Source organism: Harpegnathos saltator, unplaced genomic scaffold (genome assembly GCF_003227715.2).
Source record: "Harpegnathos saltator strain DR-91 unplaced genomic scaffold, Hsal_v8.6 scaffold485, whole genome shotgun sequence".
In the NCBI taxonomy this organism is placed as follows: domain Eukaryota; kingdom Metazoa; phylum Arthropoda; class Insecta; order Hymenoptera; family Formicidae; genus Harpegnathos; species Harpegnathos saltator.
Window position 1 is genome coordinate 1,017,813 of NW_020230299.1, and position 19,472 is coordinate 1,037,284.

General features: G+C 46.4%; 2 protein-coding genes across 5 annotated transcripts in view; both read right to left on the bottom strand.

Annotated features, from left to right (window-relative positions):
• The window catches only part of side (motor axon guidance molcule sidestep), a 28,109-nt gene extending 26,264 nt beyond the window's left edge, over window positions 1-1,845 (bottom strand). For all 4 annotated transcript variants that reach the window (XM_019840839.2, XM_025302313.1, XM_011139149.3 and 1 more), the window contains exon 1: window positions 704-1,845. In XM_019840839.2, the coding sequence (XP_019696398.1) occupies window positions 704-812 (109 nt within the window). In that variant the 5' untranslated portion in view covers window positions 813-1,845. The remainder of the gene's footprint in view (window positions 1-703) is intronic.
• A 3,592-nt stretch (window positions 1,846-5,437) lies between these two features.
• On the bottom strand, window positions 5,438-18,136 carry LOC112589353 (uncharacterized). Its single transcript, XM_025302296.1, has 4 exons — window positions 17,809-18,136; window positions 17,406-17,478; window positions 17,043-17,299; window positions 5,438-5,556 (listed from the first exon to the last, which is right to left on the bottom strand). Exons 1-4 carry the CDS (start codon window positions 17,897-17,899, stop codon window positions 5,438-5,440), a joined length of 540 nt encoding a protein of 179 aa, XP_025158081.1. The 5' UTR covers window positions 17,900-18,136.
• Window positions 18,137-19,472: the final 1,336 nt, after the last annotated feature.

Below are 19,472 nucleotides of genomic sequence, written 5' to 3' on the forward strand. Positions count from 1 at the left end.
TATAAATCATTTTTGCATATGCTTCGTATTTTACATATACAATGGTGGAGAAATGAAAATGGTTCTTCTTTTCGAAGGGGGTGATTCACCCCCTCAGATTGGAATTCCGCACGAACAAAAAATAATTTTGCCTTACGGATGAACCGCTTTACTTCTACACAGTTTCAGAATCTTTTGAATTTCCGAGTTCCTTATGCTCCCTTTTTCAGAAGCCGATGAAGCAGTAAGGACTTTGCCCCATCTAGAAGAACAAGCTAATATAACAACCTGCTAATATAAGAAAAAACCCTGCAAGCGGGATTCTCAAGTCGACTAACCAGGACTCCGAGCAGCAAACTCGAGAGTCCTGGTTACATCTGCTCGTGGTAAAATCACCAGAGATGCGTTCCATCTTGTCTGAGTCGAACCTAAAGCAATAGCCCGACTGCTTCTTCGGCTAAACTTTGCGTCTTACGTTGACGGTTACTAGAGTCACGGTAATTAGAGTCTCTCCACGAGCACCCTTAACGATGTTAACAAACAAGAACGCGCATAAAGACGCCGCTCGCAGACAACGAGCGTCGAGAGCTTTTGGGCACCTTCGCTTCGGTCGCCTGCTCGCGCACGACAAAGACCTTCGTCGTGTGCCCGCAAGCAGGCAGCGTTCGCGAGGTTCTGAGGAACCGCTGAGGAACCGCGCTCTGTGGAGGAACTCCTCCGGTACCTTTGTTCTGATATTCCGACGTCGGCTCCTCCGCGGCTGCGCTCGTCCGCTGAGTCCTCAGCAGCATCAGCAGACTCGTGAGCAGCGCGTAGCCCGACGCGCAGTGCATCTCGACACCCCCGTCGTTTGTATCGAGAATAGACGCTCACGTATCGCCCTGGCCGTGCGCAACACGTCGAATCCGCTCCGCCGGCGCGGGCAGCAGCATTCGACCTCGACCTGCAAGCTGCGAAGGCTGCGAAGGCTGGCCCTCGGATTAGCGTGATGCGCCGCGATTCACGGACGGTCCTTCCAACGAAGTCGTAGGTTCCAACCCCGGGGCGACTTTGGCAGCGCGACTTTCTCGATGACGACGGACCGCGACCACTTGAACGATCCGGAGGAACGAGGCATTCTCGATCCGCTTGTTCGTTGGCAGCGTTCCTCGCGTAACGTCGCTCAGCCGATCTCTGCGCGCACTTGCGTGTGTGTGTGTGTGTGTGTGTATGTGTATGTGTGTCAACCCATATTCCTAATTAACGAGACGTGTAATAGTTTTGCGCTCACGGTTTTCGTGCTCACTGCGCGATCACTGTGTGTGATCTCCCGTAGCGGTATTCTCTCAGCGAGCTTCTCACGAAGACGACTCTCCCCCCGACTGAAGAACTATCTGTGTGAGCGAGAGGGAGAGAGAGTGACGGAGGGGAAGGAGAATTCTCTGTGCGCTGTAGCTTTTACTATTCCACAGCCGCGCGAACGCGATAATTGGAACTAAACCGACGTATCCGTTTCTCGTGTTTTCCACGTTTGCACGTTCAACTTGTAAATGTTTAATCACCGCGGGGAAATATCGTCCGCCTTCCTTATTGGAATTCTCGGTCTCCGACCGGCCGCGTATTTACATTCAACGACGGCTCCGCGGGATATTCATTGCTTCTTCGCCGTTCTCCTCGTCGGGAGTGAAGAAAGACCCCGCTTGCTCGCTCCTTATCGTCCTATTCAGCCGGGATTCCTCGCGAAAAGTACAGTCGCCGGCGAATTCGCGCTCGACAGGGTCCTCCGCCGAGTCCTTTCACGGCCCCTTCCCCCTTAGCCCTTCCCCGCGCGTTATTAAGCCGCGCACGTCGCCTTCAAATCCCTTTGATTAACAAAACCAGCCGACGTTTTTCTCACTTCCTTTGTGCCGCCCCCCTCTCCCCCCGCCCCGCCCCGCGGTCTTTCCGCACTTTCTCTTTCTCTTCCCCTCGCGACTTGCACTTGGTCGAAACTTTCTCCGGCTTTCGACTCCTCTGGTCGTCGTCCTCTTCGTCCGCTTCGGCTTCTCCCTCCGGAGCGTTCGCCTCCTCCTCCTCCTCCTCCTCCTTCGCCACCCTTCCGAGGAATTTCGACTTTGATCCTGCGTCTCGCGCGTGCCTCTTGCGCGCCGCTTTTTGCCGCGGATTCCCTTGTTCGCCCGCTAATGTTATTCTTGCCAGGTGCCGCGCTTCTTTTCGCGCAACGCTCCGTTTAATTTGAAGACGCGGTCAAGTGCCACTGTCACTCTTGCCTCATCGCCTGTTCGTCGACGATGATGGTGATGGCGATGACGACGAAGCGTCCTTCTTCTTGAACAGCTTGCCCGATCGATGTCGCGAGATCGCTAGGTGTCGATTAATTCGATGAATCTTTCGTGAGAATCGACAATAAGTCGTCGATCGAGAAAACCCAAACGGAATCAATTAAATGTGAGATTCATACCAAAGAGGGAGACAAAGAGGAAGAGAGAGAGAGAGAGAGAGGCACCCTCAAAGTTCTCCAAGTTGCAGAGTTTGATTTTATATCACCAATACACTCCTTGAGCGAAGATCTGATTCGGCCTCGTCGAAGGGGGAATCGGGAAGCACCGTCGGTGCTCCGAGACGAATAAATCCTCAATCCCCCCCGGTGCAACCCTCGCGCGCGCGCACGTGCACACTCGTCTGTACAAACACACACACACACACACACATATACACCCACAATTGACGAGACACGCAGGCAGTCGCAAAGTCACTCGTACTTCCGCGCGACGTCGATTTAACAAATCGGGACGAGCGCCGGCAAGGAAGTGTCGTGAGTCGCGTGTCGCGTCCGCGAGATCGGGGTGCAGTTCGAGACTCCGGGCTCTCAGGATCGTCGTCGCGGTCGTCTTCGTCGTCGTCGTCGTCGTGACCGCGATGTCGTGATCGTGGTCGTCGTCGGCAGCGACTGCCACGAAACTAAAACCAAAACCGAAGACACGCGTTTAGTTCCCCCTACTCGCGCGCGCGCGCGCGCGCGCTCGCGCGGCCACCCTCGCCCTTCTCGCGCGCACCGCACGCACCGCGTGCAGGCACGCACGCACGCACTCACGCACTCCGGGCACACTCGTGAAACGCGGCCGCACACCCACACGCGCTCGCTCCGCGGCCGCGGCCGCGACGCGGGGCTTGTATGCGCGCACTGCGAGTGTGTGTGAATGCGCACACGCGCCTGTGCGCGCTGCGCGCCCCGCATAAGCAATACGTTTGCGCGTGTGTGCGTGCGCGGCTATGGGACGTGCGGTAACGCGGGGATAATGCTAAGTCGGTGTGTCTCCCGGTAATGTATGCGGCTGTTGCGGCAATGAGTAACACCTCCGACGCGGCTCGTCGACGATCGAGCGAAACACGTTTTCGCGCAGAAGTCGCGCCGCGTGAAACCGTTCTCCCAGTCCACCGTTACGACGTCGCGCATCTTTTCCTACGCGCATCTAGAGATGCCGATTTTAAGTCGATTTAATCGAAGATCGACTAATCGGAGCCTGAAGGATCGATTTCAAATCGATTTTCTGCAACTGAATCGATTCAAGGGTCGATCGGTCGAAATTCTGAAAATCGCCAACACGATTTTCTCAGTTTCTACTAGTAATATAGTTTTCTCTTTTTGATTCTTTTTAGTTGTGACATTTGAACTCACTGAATGGCTGCACGATGCACATTACGTCGCCTTTAGGCCGATGTCTCATGGGCGAAAATTTTCAGCGGAACGCGCGAACCAATCACAGCCACTCCATATAATAGTATATATTATATACATATGTATATGCATATAATAGTAAACGTGATTTCATATTTAATAACGTTTAAAAACCCTTGATTGATGTTTAATCAAACTAATTAAATCCTTAGCATAAAGCAAAGAAAGAGTAGCATCTGTTCAATTTTTTTAATTCGCATTAAACTTTATGTGAATTACACGAGGTCTACTTTAGAGTGTAGAAATTTGACAGATAGTGCGCTTTAATGAGTGGTTCACTTTACCGATACAAATGCATACCGATTCAAATCGATTTTCCGAAATCGATTCTTCACAAACCGATTTTTTAAAGATCGATTTTCTTTCTTCGTGATTCGAATCGATCTTTAAGTCGATCTGTTTGAAAAAAAATCGGCATCCTTAACGCCGATCCGAATGTCCGTGCATCGGCGCGGAATTACGCAGCTTCGCAGTGCCGCCGCGTATCGGGAAAGTCGCGGGGCGAGTCGCCGACGCATTTACCCCGGGGAGATTTATCGCGAGGGGAAGGCACGCAGAATGTTTCCTCCGAGTCATCGGTCGCCTTTCCTCCGACGTCCGTCGGAGAAACACTTTCGTTAAAATCGTAAGAACATCGCCAGCAAGAGAGGCCAGAGGACGCTCAAAGGCGCAGGAAGGTAATAAAAGCAGAGGAGCCCGAGCAGCCGAGTAAACTTCCCCTTGAACTTACCGGAAACCTTTTCATTAACACGTTAAGCGCTACGCCGGTCCCTGCGGACTTCCGACGCTGGACTTTTTATCTAGGCGGCCCAGGTCCTTGAGATCCAACGACATCAAATTTGGAAAATAATGCCTCATTATTTATTAGTGGGTTTTTATTAAAGTTCCTTTTTTATTAAAGTTTAAACAAAGATACGGTTTTGCCAGCAATATTTGGTCGGTTGCCTTTCGGGTCGAACCGCCGTAAATCTTGATAATCACCGCCATTATTGTTTGTATCTATGTTGTCTAACCAACTGTCGTCTTCAGACGACAGATCGCAATACTCGACGATGCCGATTTTTAGATGGCAAAAATAACCCACTCGATGTATTCTCACTTTTGGATTCTGTCAGCATTTTAAGTTTGATGGGCAACAAATACTTTTTTAAGATAATCGATAGATCGATATAGAACGTAACTTTACTGCGGTTTCTGTCTAACTGACGGTTCGTTGGTCGTCTCGGCGTTCTCCCACCCTGCATCTCATAATCTCTTGCTTATATATTTATTTATTATATTCTTTATTGTTTTTTTATCGTTAATTTATTACATCATATTTCGTTTACCATATATTCCCGTATATACCTTTCTATGTTCACGCGTCGTCTGAACGAGAAAGTCGAGCAAAATCTGCGTGGCGCTTAACGTGTCCAAGCCGAAAGGACGTCGCGGTAAGAAGAAGCTAAAGGACTGAAAGCTGAAACGTGCGGGAAAAGGACGCGATGGAAGGAGGAGAAATCTGCAGTCGAAGAGCCGGGGTCGCGAGGTGCGATTTCGCGCGTCTCTCGAGCGCGGCGAGTCCGACCAGCGGCGTGTATGCCAACCTACCCTGTAGCGAGATTCTGTAACTTGTTATGCAGTCGTTACAATAACGACACTATCGTTGCACAGGTTTAATACGTAGCGGAAAAAATGCGCAATATTATATAACGAACCGGAAACTGGCGTTATCAGCACATAACGAGTTACAGAATCCCGCTACTGGGGCTGCACTCCGTACTTGCGGTACCGATAGTTCTCGGTGTCGTTAGCAGTATTGCGCAACCTTTCTTGTTGTATGAAAAACTTTTGCGTAATGCCGCTAACGACACCGACAACTGTCGATATGCGAGTACGGAATACAGCCCCTGCTCGAGCCCTGCTCGATACGCACGTCGAATACCGTACGCTCGTTCACGCGTGCGGCCAGAGCGCACACACGCCGCTGCGCTCGTCTTCTCCATCCGATCTTTCCGCCCCGTAAAAGGGGACTTCGATGCCGAGTCCAGCTTGCCGGAGTAAACGCGCGGCGTTTCTGGCGCATCATCGTACAGACGATTACGTGGACGATGACGGGGAGGCGGGGGGAGGGAGGGAGGGGGGACAGTGCGGCTGGAAACGCTACAACAGTTTCGAGGGTGGGCTACCCCACCGGCGGGGGTTCCAGAGCAGGCTCAGGCGAGGGTCAGGAATGCCTGGCAGTGTCCTGAAAGGGCGGGTGTGTTCCGAGCCGCCGGCCGTTCGCGACGCGTTCCGTGCTGACGGATGCATCGAATTCTGCTTGTTTGTCCAGGAACAGCATTGTATGCCGGCCAGAGGCCACGATTTCCTGTCTGCCTGCCGCTTGTCGCCTTGTCTCTGTCTCGCCACCGCAGCGGTGGAAGAAGGTCCTACGCGGCGCGGGCCCGCTGTTTTTGCTCCTCGTGAGTGGAGCTCCGCCGGAAAACAAGATTCTCGAGCGGCCGAGCGCGGCTGCGCGCGCGCGCGTTCTTTAGAAGCACGCTTCTTGTTGATCACAAATACACTTACACTCTTTCGGCTCGAGTATAAATATCCTATAAATACACTTTTTCGACGACCCGGAGGAGACCGAGCGAGCGACCCAGGCAGAAGGGAAAATCATGATGACATCAGAATGACGTCAAAATGATGAGGAAAACTCATTTTTTCATTATGATTCAGTAATTTGATTCAGTGATGTTGATGTCATTTTGATGTCATCGTGATTTTCTGTTCCACCTGGGGAGCACCTCGCGCTCGCCATCGCCGTCAGCCTCTCGATGCTCACGTCTTTTGCTTAAAGCCCTTCGGCACGAAGGCTGATTTTAGGCTGCCCTGCCAAGCGTTCGCTGCCGTATCCGTTTCAGTGAAAATCGATTATTATGGAAAACGGATGTCCATGTAAATTTCAGCTGGCCAGCCCAGCCAGGCCAGCGAGGCTCCCAGCTATGACAGCGAATCCTTTTTCTCTCTTCCGTGCGTTGCCGCGCGCACGCGGATGATTCTGTTATCTTTAGCCCGTAGGAGCAGCGCTTTTCGGTCAGATCCTGCCGTGTTGAAAGGATGCAGGATTGAGAAGCGAAACTCCCGCTCTCGAGATCCAGCGCGCCTCAAGCGGCCGCGCTTGTCCCACAAACCGACGCGCTTCGCTCCCACACGTGACTGTTATTATTGCCGCCATTATTTTCCAGCGCTACCGCTGCCGAGCATCGTTAGTCACCGGCGCGCTTAGGCTCATTAGGCGAATTTGCTGGACGCGGCTCGCCTAAGTAGCTCGATCCGAGCGAATTTTCGCGCCGCCACCGCACAATGGAGCCAGATGACATTTTTTGGTTCAAAATTCTTTAGAGACTTGAATTTTCAACCGATCATCGACACCAATGGATGAGGTTGATCCTGAATAAATTCCGAACAGATCTGTCTTGCCAAAATTAAAAAAAAATTTTTTTTCTCGAATTACTAGCCCCAAAAGAGGAGAAATTATCGTTAAACGCGCGAAACTTGTGAAATACTCATTATTCGACACTTATTTCTATGTAATAGCGTATTCAGCGGATTGAAACTATGAAATCAATCAACAGACACCTCGAGATTGATCGATCTTGAAGCAGAAACCCATTAACCCAAAACTCATACGCTCGAAATGCAAAAACATCAAATATAGACCCGTTAAGCACAAAACCGAGAGATTTTAATCCTTAATTCTTTCTTAATGTGGGCTGAAATGATGAGCTTTGAAATTCTGAGTTTTCTAAAAGGTGATTATAAGTTCTGGAGTCTCGCATTTAGCATCCACAGGCTCGAACCCATTGAGGTCGAATCCAAGATACTGTACTTTAAACGATAAACTTTTAAGACGAACCCTAAACCCATGAACTCTGAGCCGATAATTTTTTCAAAATCTCGACTAGATAGACTAGACTCTTTGGAATTTATTCAGGATCAACCTCATCCATTGGTATCGATGATTGGAATCGATGGTTGGAAATTCAGGTCTCTAGAGAATTTTGAAGCAAAAACTGTCATCTGGCCGCACTGTGCGCCGTTCCGGCCAGAGTGCGTATAAACTTCCTATAAATAAAATGCACGCCGTCCGCTTCCGTTCGGGTGTCGTCGTCGTCGTCATCGTCGTCGTCGTGCGCGAAACAAGTAACAACTACGCGCTTTTACGACTCGCATAATTTTCCACCCTTGGCGCTTCGGCTCGCGAGCGGGCTCTCCTCTATTTCGGGATTCGCGAGTTGTTGTTGGCCTTCCCCCCCCCCCCGCTCGGGGATACCGCGTAGACAACCCTCCTCTCTTTTCGCCCGACCGGCGTGTACTCACCCGCGCAAATGCCCTCCGCCTAGCGCTCCGGACTTTTCGCCAACGAGGTCGCCTCGCCTCCGCAGCTTAATGTTCCGCAAGTAATTGCCCGGGAAAGCGTCGCGAATTGCGCGAACGCCGCCGGCGTGCAACGTGCCGTTGGTGAAACAATATTACACGGCGTCGCAGTCGGGAAGAAACATCGGAGGTGTCGAGGTTGCGATTGGAAAGAGAGAGAAACGCAGATGGAACAGGAGAAAGGAATAAAAGATAAATCTGAGTTTGACAAATGAATCTGTTATTAAGACGACGATACCGCTCGGAGGGAAACTCCCTTCATCGTCTTATTATTCGTGTAGATGGAAAAATTATCGATGACACATTAACGAGGCTACACACATATACAACGTCGATATATTTTCCCGACTCTCTCGCCCTCTTGTGATTCCTCTTCTTCAAATAAACTCCCGGAATAAAGAGGATAATTGTTGTAGAAAGGCAAACATTTGTGCGACGGTCGATGAACAAAGCGGCCGTTTCGTTATCGTGGCGGAGGAAACGCAGCAGGCGGTTAGTTCATCGGTAGTTTTAACGTTATTTTTCGCTGGCTCGCGGTTTATTTAGTCGAAACGAGCGAGCCTCTTTCTCCTCTCTCTCTCTCTCTCTCTCTCTCTCTCTCTCCATTCAGCTCCGTTGATTTGTTTACACGTAGATGAAGCGAACACGAACGGCATAGATAGCGCGCGCGTGCGCACACTCAGCACACTCCGGCTGGACTCTTGAAACTTTTATCGACCGATTCGTACATCCCACATCCACTCTTATCCATCTTAATAAATAATCACTCTCGTCAAGTGCGTGCTTCTCTCTCTCTCTCTCTCTCTCTCTCTCTCTCTGTCTCTCTCTCTCTCTCTCTCTCTCTCTGTCTCTCCCTCTCTCTCTTTTTCTTTTACTCGCGGTCGAATTCCTTCCCTTCCCCCCGCGCTCCCTCACGGTCGTGGATTCCGAGCATAACGCGGTTCCTCATTACCGTCGTAAAGGGGAGATCGAGGCGAGTTTACACAAGGAGCAGCTTGACGATATGCTCCCTTGATATATTTGTCGCGAGAAAAACAACGAATAAAATTTCTCAAAGTAAAATGTCAGGTGCGTTTCTCAGAGATACGTGAAAAAAATCGCAAGAACATTCCAATTAAAAAATAGGCAAGTCTAATTGAAGCTGCTTCCACAGAAGGAGCAGATCGTCTGATTCGTCTATTTACAAGAAAAACGGACGGAAGATGGGGGGAGCTCCCTTTTGGGATATCGTATATATTGAGACGCGTCGAAAAATCACAAGAATATCTCAAGTATTAGAACTTCTCTGAATTAGACTTCTCTTTCAAGAGTGTCCAATTAATCCTCGAGCGTCTCGAAATGTTCTCCTTATGGGGGATGACAGCGGATTGGCGCACATTTTACCCGAATTTCTGAACTTTCCAGTACCGGTTGCAGTAACAACCGATTGTTACAACTGATCATGCAAAGATGGCAGAAACAATCTGCGTTCCCACATCGGGCACGAGTCTGCGGGAAAATTCCTGTTATTTTTTCTGCGACGACTGGAATACCGACACGAGCATGAACCCGACTAGAAATTTATCCCATGGTCCTGATCAGGTTAACCTCATTTAGACATCAAGTCCCAATAAGGTAATACTATCGGGTCCTAATAAGTCATGTAACGCAGCGTGGATATCAGAACCTTAGTAAGGTTCATAGTCAGGTCCTTGTTGAGTTACCTTATGAGAATCCTTATTACGTTTTTGTTTTTCAAATTATGGCTCCTGATTACTCGCCACGGCTATATTGGATGATGACATTGGAAATAAAAAATGACGCGCTGAAAATTCTTTCATGTCATTTCTAAATAAAAAGATATTTGCATAAAATAATATTTTAGATCGCTTGAGCATACTCGTAAAATGTTTCGTCACGACCAATAAATTATCGTAAACCATAAACACGCACTAAAATGCGCAACATGCACGCACAGAGTAGGCGACTGAACTGCTTCTCGAGTGTCTTTTGTCTTATAGGCCCATATATGGACAAATGAGACAAACGATAAAAATTAAACTGTCTCTAATTATATGACGCATTATAAAAATATTTTTTTATACTACCAGTACTATTAAAGTTTTACACATACACACACACGCGCGCACACACACATCCACACATGCGCGCGTGCACATACACACACACATATCCATATTATATACATATAAAATTAATTACAAATGGTTTTTGTTAAAACTTGATAATGCAAATCATATTAGGTACAATGAATAAGATCTCGATAAGGACCCGATCAACTGAACCATATTATATCATACATTAGGTTGGTATATTAAGATCCTAATGTGGACTCAATCATTATAACCTTATAAAGGTCTTCCTTACTCATTTGTCGTTAGGACATTATAAGGACTGACTTACTTAGGATTACCTTTCATTCACCCTATTAGGCCCTTATCAATGTTAGGTGAACCTGATCAAAATTTCTAGTCGGGAATCGCGGTAACGATGATGACGACCACGTTTATCCGTTTAATGGCGTTTCAATTATACCAACTCATTCCGGCGCCCTCTCTCTCTCTCTCTCTCTGCTCCTCTTTATCTCGAATATCCGATACACGCGGCACGTGACGCTTATCTCACGATTTCATTGACTGGATTTGCTTGCCACCTATCGATCTATCGGCCGCTATCGGCTGCACCACGCGATGTATCTATTTGCCCATGACATTACGGCCGTGCATCCCCTCGCCCTACTGAACTCGCTTCAGCTGTCTCCCCGTGTGTGTCGCGACCCGTCGCCCTTTCGCCTTTCCGCCCTCTCACGCCGCAACCGGCGCAGAGACGGTCTGTGTCATACGCGCTCGCTCACGCACGCACGCACGCACGTGGCTACGCGCGTTACCGCGTGTTGCAGTTTCGAAGGGGGTCGATAAACGCGGCCCGAGAAAAGGCGGATATCGATCTCTCGTTCTCCCTCATCCCGACGGATGGCCGAAGCCCTTCTTGCCGGGCATAAATAATAGAATTACAGAACGGAGACGTAATTGTTACGAATTGCAGTCGTAATTTATGGGTGCCCGTGGGTGGGCTTTTACGCGCTCGCTCGCTCGCTCGCTCGCATTTTATCTCGCTGACGCGCGTTTGTTAAACGGAAATAAAGCCGCACAGGCTTTTTCGGGCTTGACGCACGCCTGAAGTGTCATCGGAGGCGCGAGCGGCCGTCAGCGTCGGGTGTGATAACGCTCGGGAATGAAATGCAATTCGATCGACGCGACGTCGACGCCGGTTACGTTGTCTTGTGTTTTTATTCCTTTTTCTTGCTGCCCCTCCCGCACCCTCCCCTCAAGTTGCGTCTGCCGTAATTCCTACCCGAGAATCCTCGAGAAGCGCTACCGGCGAGGCTGTTCGCTCGCGGCGCGCTCGCTTTCGTCGCGCCGCGGCCGTCGCGAGTGCATACAACGTCAAAAGGCGACTGCGCGCGTAAGAAGAACGCTAATGCCTTTCTTCCCGGCGGCTACGAGTGCAAAACCGTGACGGAGAAATGAGCCTTTGATAGTATTCAAAATGTCATCCCCTTCAAGCCGCTCATTTAATTCTTTGAGTCACGCAATTAAGTGAATGGTCGAATTCTCGCAAAAATCATGATTCTGTACGTTTTTAGGGTCGCTGAGTTTGAATCTGCCATCGGAATTTTGAACAAATTTCGATCCAAGATGGAAGACGCAATATGGAAGCTTGAAAGGATATTTAGTTGACGAATCCGCACGAAAATTATTAACTAACTGTCTGCACATATGTAACGAATTCAAGACTATGAATGTAAAGAGAAAAACGTTGAAGATTATCGAATTCCAACGCTATTCCGTGATTTTTGTGTTTTTCTTCAATATTTTGTTTATATCATGAAAAATAATATACTAATATAACAAAAATGCATCAACGAATTCGTAATCAGCGACTTCAAAATGATACATATAATATAGAAAACTGTTTCTTTGTAAAAAAAACAATGCTTAGAATATCAACTTTTCAGCGCAATTCTACAAATTTTCGAAATTTAGCTTCAATATCTTGTTTATAATAAAAGGAATACTTTATTTTACCCAAATCTGATAGCGGATTAGTGATCAGCGACCTCAGAAACATAAATTTAGGTGAAAAAACAGTATGTTTATGAGAGATTTTTTTTTAGAAATTTTTTTTAAGAACCATTAAAATTGATGAATTCTACACTAGGAAAAAAAATCTAGTATCTCTAACAAAACTGTTTAGTTGTGAGGCATTTTTTAATAGCAATCAAACATCTTGTTTTATATAACAAAATATTTAGTTGTCTCAACTAAATATATTTTTCTGCTTTGTTCTCTGGACCAAATAATTTTGTTCTTAGACTTCATATATAAAAATTAAGCATTTTAGTTATTTTATCCATAAAAATTATATAATAACGAAATATTATATCACATGAACTAAAATAATGTCCAATGGATACTATTTTGTCTTTCTGTGCGCTAAAATTTAGATTTTATATATTAAGAAAAAATGATATAGTATTTTTAACAAAATTCATACAGTTAAAGCTTTTCGATTGCTATAACAAAAATATTACGTTATACGAACAAACCGTAATCAAACAAGATATTTGTTTACAGGAACTAAACAGTTTTGTTGGGCATATTTTAACCAAATTATTTTGTTGTTACAACAAAAGATTTGGTTCACGCAACGATACACTTTTCCTGGTGTATGAAATATATTCGGAAAATGAAGAAAATATGAGCGGGACACACATATGTCCCGCTGTGGCGCAAAGGGTTAAGGGAGAAAGTGAGCGGGGGAGGGAGACCAGAGAAGGTGTCAACGACGACAACGTCAACGACGATGACAAATAAAATTGGCGAAGAATCGCGCGCTGTTCAGCGAGCGTTGCTCGGCTCCACGCGCGTCGCTGCTTTGCTAATAGCCAACTCCACGTGGATTCCTCACTCCCTCGCACGTGTCGCGCCTTCTCGATTTCCGAGAAGATTAATTGTCCTTATGCGGGTCACGAGGATGACTCTTCCGGTTCGAAGCGTCGCGCACATTGAGATCGTAAATTGCTACTTCCAATTTGTCCCCCGGATCCGAGACTACGGCGAGAGAAAGGAAAGATTAACCTCGCGCCGAGGAGTTGTACAGCGATCCTCAGCGCGTTCTTCTTCAGCGTACAGGAAGTTTCAGTCTTCCCGACTCCGTGGCTCGTTCACGTATGCGACATCACAATCGCAGACGTCGAATACTTTTTTTTCCCCCGGTGTATGATGAGAGAAACTCGCGAGCGATTCTTCGTTTTGTTCCGGGCCGTCTCCTTCGTTTGTCTTCCATTTTTAGCTTGGGCTGCACCTCGCCCGGTTACTGCGTCTTGCCGAGTCGCACGATAATGAGCTGTTCTAAGGAAATTATTATATGGAAAATTTGGGACACAGCTCGTCCGCGCACGCGATTCCTCGGAAGCGATCGAAGCTCGTCCAACAAGAGCCGACGAAACGCCTAAGCGTTTATTGCATTTGGCACTTAGCTGGCGTTACGTACAGGCCCGAAAGCACTTACTGGAAATGGACACTCTCTCTCTCTCTCTCTCGCTCTCTCTCTCTCTCTCTCTCTCTCTCTCTCTCTCTCTCTGTCTCTCTCTCTCTCGCTCTCGCTCCCCCTCCCCTTCGCCATTTGCCTCTTTCGTCCGCTTATTAGTGACTCACGAGAACTCACGTTCTTCTAGGCGAGCCGCCTAGCACGAAACCGAGATGACTAAGAAATATCGAGACTGGTCGATATCATTCCGACTGCAACGGTGCAAGCTGCCCGAGGGTGACGCGTCCGACGTGTGCCTTCACCATTTTTTACCCCGTCACCGATGATCGATCAATCACAGGATACACGTTATCCCTTTCGATTCGAGCGGAATCCGGAGAGACAAGAGAGAAAGAGAAAAGGAAAATTCGAGAGCGGCCTGCGAGAAATGTTGACTTCCCGCTAGGCACCGACGTTAAATCGTAATTACACCCGACTCGGTGCTTGCTGTGTGAATCACGTTCACATATGCACGTCTCGGTCGTCCGTCGCGGTAAGTTCCACGGAACTTTTTTTAATTCTTTCACAGAAGTGTGCGACTCATTTAATGAAAGAGAAAGAAAAAACAAGGATACGCGCGCGCGCGCGCGATGGCTAGGCAGCGGAGGCTTGGGAAAGTTCCTTTCTGAAAGTAACTCGTTACACGTTACCCACTGAAAAAGGTAACTCGTTAGAGTTATTCAGTTTAGCCTTCCGCCCATTTTGAAACATAACTCCTTACTATTATCGTTTCTCAAGACGCAACTGTTGATTTTTCTTTCTTTTCAATCTCCCGTATCTTTTTCCTCCACCTCAGGCATCATTTTCGTTTCGTCTTTCTATTTTTCTGTCTCTCTTAATCTTTTCATCTCTTCACTCCTCCATTTATTGTATCCTCCCTTTTTCGCTGTTTATTCGTACATTTTTTTTTACTTTTTTTATTCCCTCAGCTTTGTTGCGATATCTGTCGCCTTTTTTTTCTTCGCGAACGCGTCAGAATCGCCGCACAGTGGATTGAAACTTCAAATTCTGTTCGGAAACAAATGCAGGAATAAGTTTTAATGAAATTAATTTTCATTAAATATTTTATTTATAATATTTTCGTATATTATTTTGATAATAATAGTATTGTAATGAATATATATAAATATATAGTGTTCCTATTCGGTTTCAACAGCTAGCACCACGTGAAGGTAAGGAACAAGCCTTGGGCAAGTTATATCAAATCTCCTTGCATAAATTCAATTAATAAAATATTTGTTACATATTTTTGAAAATTTTAAGATTAAACAATCTGTATGAAAACACAAGAGAAAATTACAAGACTAGTAGATTTTGTAAAACAAAATTCGTGGAAACAGCCAAGGATAACAATACGGCATAGAGGTTCTTCGTAAATCCTTTGATTACGTGTGTATGAATAGAACTAGAGGATTAAACGAAAGGACTATTCGAAATTTTGCGATTCTTTTTCAATCCGTTGCAACAGATTGAACAAAATTTATGTCTCGTTTCTTATTTATGTGACGCTGACTTGAAACCAAACAGGAATATTTAAAATTCAATAAAAAATATATTGTTATAAAAATATTATGAAAATATAAACAGAAATTTTACTGAAATTTTCATTACAAATGATTTCTGGGCGAAATTCTGTCTCCGAACCGAATTTTCATTCATGTACAATTGTACACAATAGGTTAGATGGTTTCTATTCACTATACGATGTATAGGAAAAAAGATCGCACGAGATCGCAGCTGAAACTTGTACGGTCTTTTACTATATGAATAATTTTTTTAAATCCTATTTAGTAGATCTTGGACAAATATGGACATTTTTTTTAATTATTCAATAAACACACATGAGTTGAGTTACGATTTCGTTCTAATTCATCATAGAGAAAAATGCGTAAAATATAACAAAATCTGGCAACGGATATGATAAAAACGTTCTCGAAGAACCATAGAATTGTGTACCACAAGATAGACAAGGATCGATAATTATTTATATAAAATATAGCGAACACAAATGGACAACTTATGCTTAACACATTTTACTTATCACAGAAACTCGAGACTTTAGACGACAGTATCTGTATTACTCATTACTTTATATTTTCTGCATTCGGATCATATATTACAACTATTTTACAATACATTCTAGTAGATGAAGTTGTGAAATTCAAACTTTTATTTTTGGCTCGTCGTCCACTTTTTTCACCGTTTCGATCCACTATGCGCCGTGACAAATGTCTCGCCTCGCGCAAAACCTCTGAGGCGCCTCTCAGACCTGTCTGTGCTGCGCGGCTGCCGATCTGTGCGATCTTCGCGAATAAGACAAGCGACCACTTTCCGTGGGCGCGATGACTCACGACCTGCCATATCGTGACGCATGATTTTTATGGTGTTTTCGCGTGGCTGCTATGATTCACATGGCTAAGGTTTTTCCCGCCACCCTCCGTTCGAACTGTAAAAAGCGTCAACCTATCCGCGTCCCGCTCGCGAATGGATCGTTAGAGATCCCGCAGCAGTAGCATCGCCCAGTTAATTGATCCAGGCGGCGAGCGCGATTTTGATTAGTCGTAAACACACCCGACCATCCCCATGGGACGTATCGCAGTGTTAACGCGTCGCCCGCACCCCTTGTTCGAGGAAACGCGTTTGTTGTCGGAGGAGGGATCACGACGATTTGTAAGCGCGCGTCATCTCGCGAATTCGTCGATTTCGAGTGCAGTCACTGCTCCTCTCACTCTACTCCCCCCCCCCCCCATTCTCTCGCAAAACTTCGCGCCGTGAATTTTTCGACCATCTCACTCGGGTCCTCTCGGATAACTCGAATGACCTGTCAATCCGCGATACAGCACGGGAACAGCCATTTTTGGCAGAACGTTCCATCGAAAAATCAAGCCTTATCGAACGTTAGTGTCAGGTTGAGTCTTTTTGAGATTTATTTGAGATTTATGGGACTGTTTTTTCCTGCGATTCGATTAATTTCATTTGTTGGCTCATGGCTCTATCGAACTATAAAATGCAGGGTTGGGAAAGTTACTTTTTCAAAGTAACTCGTTACTGTTACCGTTACTTTCGGTAAAAAGTAATTCGTTACCGTTACTCGGTCTTAAAAAATAACGCGTTACCGCTATTTGAAAATAACGATATTTTACTTCGTTACTTTCCGTTACTTTTTCTTGTAAATTCAGGATTATAAGAAAGATGCTAAGACAAGATATAAATCGGACATAAGATGATTAGAAATATATATATATATATATATATTTAAATATTTTTATTATTTTATGTTATTAAATGTTGTACTTAATGAAAAGTTTCTTAATCAGTAGATATGAATTTAATATTTGGACATTAGTGCCTGTTGACTTTAAAAATCTTTGCCATACATCAAAGGCAGATTTCTCATTTGATGTTTGCTGTTTGAAATTAAAAAGGTCATCGTTATCATCGTGCTTATCAGACATCAAAGAATTTTCAGCCGAAGGAATTCCTAATAAATCTTCTAAATATGTTTGCGTAAGTTTTCGCTTATCTCCGGCTAACCAACTCAATTTGAATTTGGGGTGTAAACAGCTGGCAATTATCAATTCTTCTTTTTCGAATGTAGTACAAAACCTAAAGTTAAATCAATAAAATTAAATATGAACATATTGATTTTTCTTTCTGATCGGATGAATGTTGTTTGATGAACATATGTGTTAATCAAATTACACCGACTTACCTTTCTTTTAAACCTTCCTGTATAGCTATGGCCAATGGATGACAATATATGAGTCCATCTTTATTGGTTCTCCCTAAATCCAGCATAAAACAAGAAATGCGTAGAAATTAAATACAATTAAGTTTAATTTTATAAAAATAAGAAAGTAACGATTAAAGTAACGGATGTTTCGTTACTCGTTACAAAAAATATGTATCGCCATTACTCTTCCGTTACTGACACAAAAAAGTAACGGCGTTACCTAATCGTTACTCGTAAAAAAGTAACGATACCAGTAACGGCGTTACAAATAACCCTGATAAAATGTCATCGTTACTTTGTTTAAATTTTACAGATAAAACCGCAATTAGCATATCTATTTAATTGCAATATTCAAATTGACCCCAGTAAAAACGCTACTCACTCACTGGATCCCTCCACTCCATCTTGAGGAATAACTCGCTACCGTTCGATCTCGTCGCCGATCTTCGGAATCTTTCTTTCATACATCTCATTATGTGTTACTGTATAATATTATTTTTTTAATCCGTGCTGAAATGGATTGTTTTGGTTAACTTCTAGTCGGAGTTTAGATCGGTCGACCGTCGGCGACAATGAAACTCGCCAAATCCTTTTTTCACCGTGCGCTTCTCAAGCCGGGGCGAACGTGCGACCTTGGCGAGATTTTCCCGCGGTATGTCTGAAAATTGCGACGAGCCGCGCGCGGCGCGGCGCGGCAGCTCGCCCGACCGAATTCGAGAGCACTAATGCATCGATAAATCTCGCGGTCTCTCAAGGCGCCCTATTCAGTCAGCCGGCACATGCTGATGTTTTCGTACGCACAACGTGCGACCGTGTGCGTGCGACACGTACGCGTGCGTCTCCCGATTTCTTCTTCTTTCGCGTCGCCGCGCGTTTCTCACCGGACGGCGCCCGACATTTTTTCGCTCGCACTTAGAGGCGCGATGTCCATTTTCTCGGGACGTCGTCGTCGTCGTCGTCGTCGTCGTCGTCGTCGTCGTCGTCGTCTGATGTAAACGTACGCGCCGGCGAGCGATGAAGAGGAAGAAATAAACTCTCTCGCGTCAAATTAATGAAGAAAAACAAGAAAGGAGGGGCCGCCGCCGCCGGTCACGGGACGAGCGGGACTGAAGAGATTAAACGAGACGAATTCACAAGTGTCCTCGTGCAAGAAGCGTCGCGTCTCCGAGAGGGCTAATTAATACTTTTCTCTCTTTTTTTCTTCGGACCACGACTCCGCGCCAAGATTAATAGAAACGCACGAAGGTCCCGCCGTTTCCTCCGCCGGTCCGTCGGCAGCACAAACGCGCGACTTTGCCGACGGCAGTGGACTTAATTAGGGCGGGATTTTTCTGCCCGCGCTCGAGGTGCGCCACACCTGCGCCGGTATTTTCCCGCGGAACGTGCAACGCGTTCGGCACGCGCGTGAATAAAGAAAGCAAAACGCTGCAGCCCGTAGGAAAAGGCGCAAACGAAACACAGACGGTGCGACGCGCAAGGAAAAAGAGAGGAAAGAGAGAGGGAGGGAGAGAGAGAGAGAGAGAGAGAGAGAGAGAGAGAGAGAGAGAGAGAGAGAGAGAGGGCGACGCGTCGTTCCACGTGCCGGCGCCAAGAATCCAGCATTCCTGAGTTCTTCGAGTTTTCGCGGCCGTTTCTGTGTTTCCTTCTTTCTCTCTTTTCATTTCCTCCCTCCCGTTGCGCCCCACGCGGGATCATTTTTATCCCCGCCCGTCTGCGCGCTTTTAAATTCTCGACGAGAACGACGAGCGAGAAGAAATATCATCACGCCGAGGCGAGGGAGATCCGAAGGAGATATCTTCGTCGTCGCCGCACTTCCGCGAAGCGCGCTAATCGGACGCGATAATTTCCAACGTTTTATTATATCGAGAGTGCTCTCGCGCCGAGAGTGCCGTCATCGAGAAGCGAGGTGAAGCGCACAGGGGAGGGGGGAGGAGCGAAGCGAGGAAGTCGCGCACACCCGCGGCTATATTTAAAATCCAAAATAGCCAGCTTTTCGGACGCGGAACGAGAGAAGCCGCGTCGTAGGTGCGCGCGCGCGTCTCATGA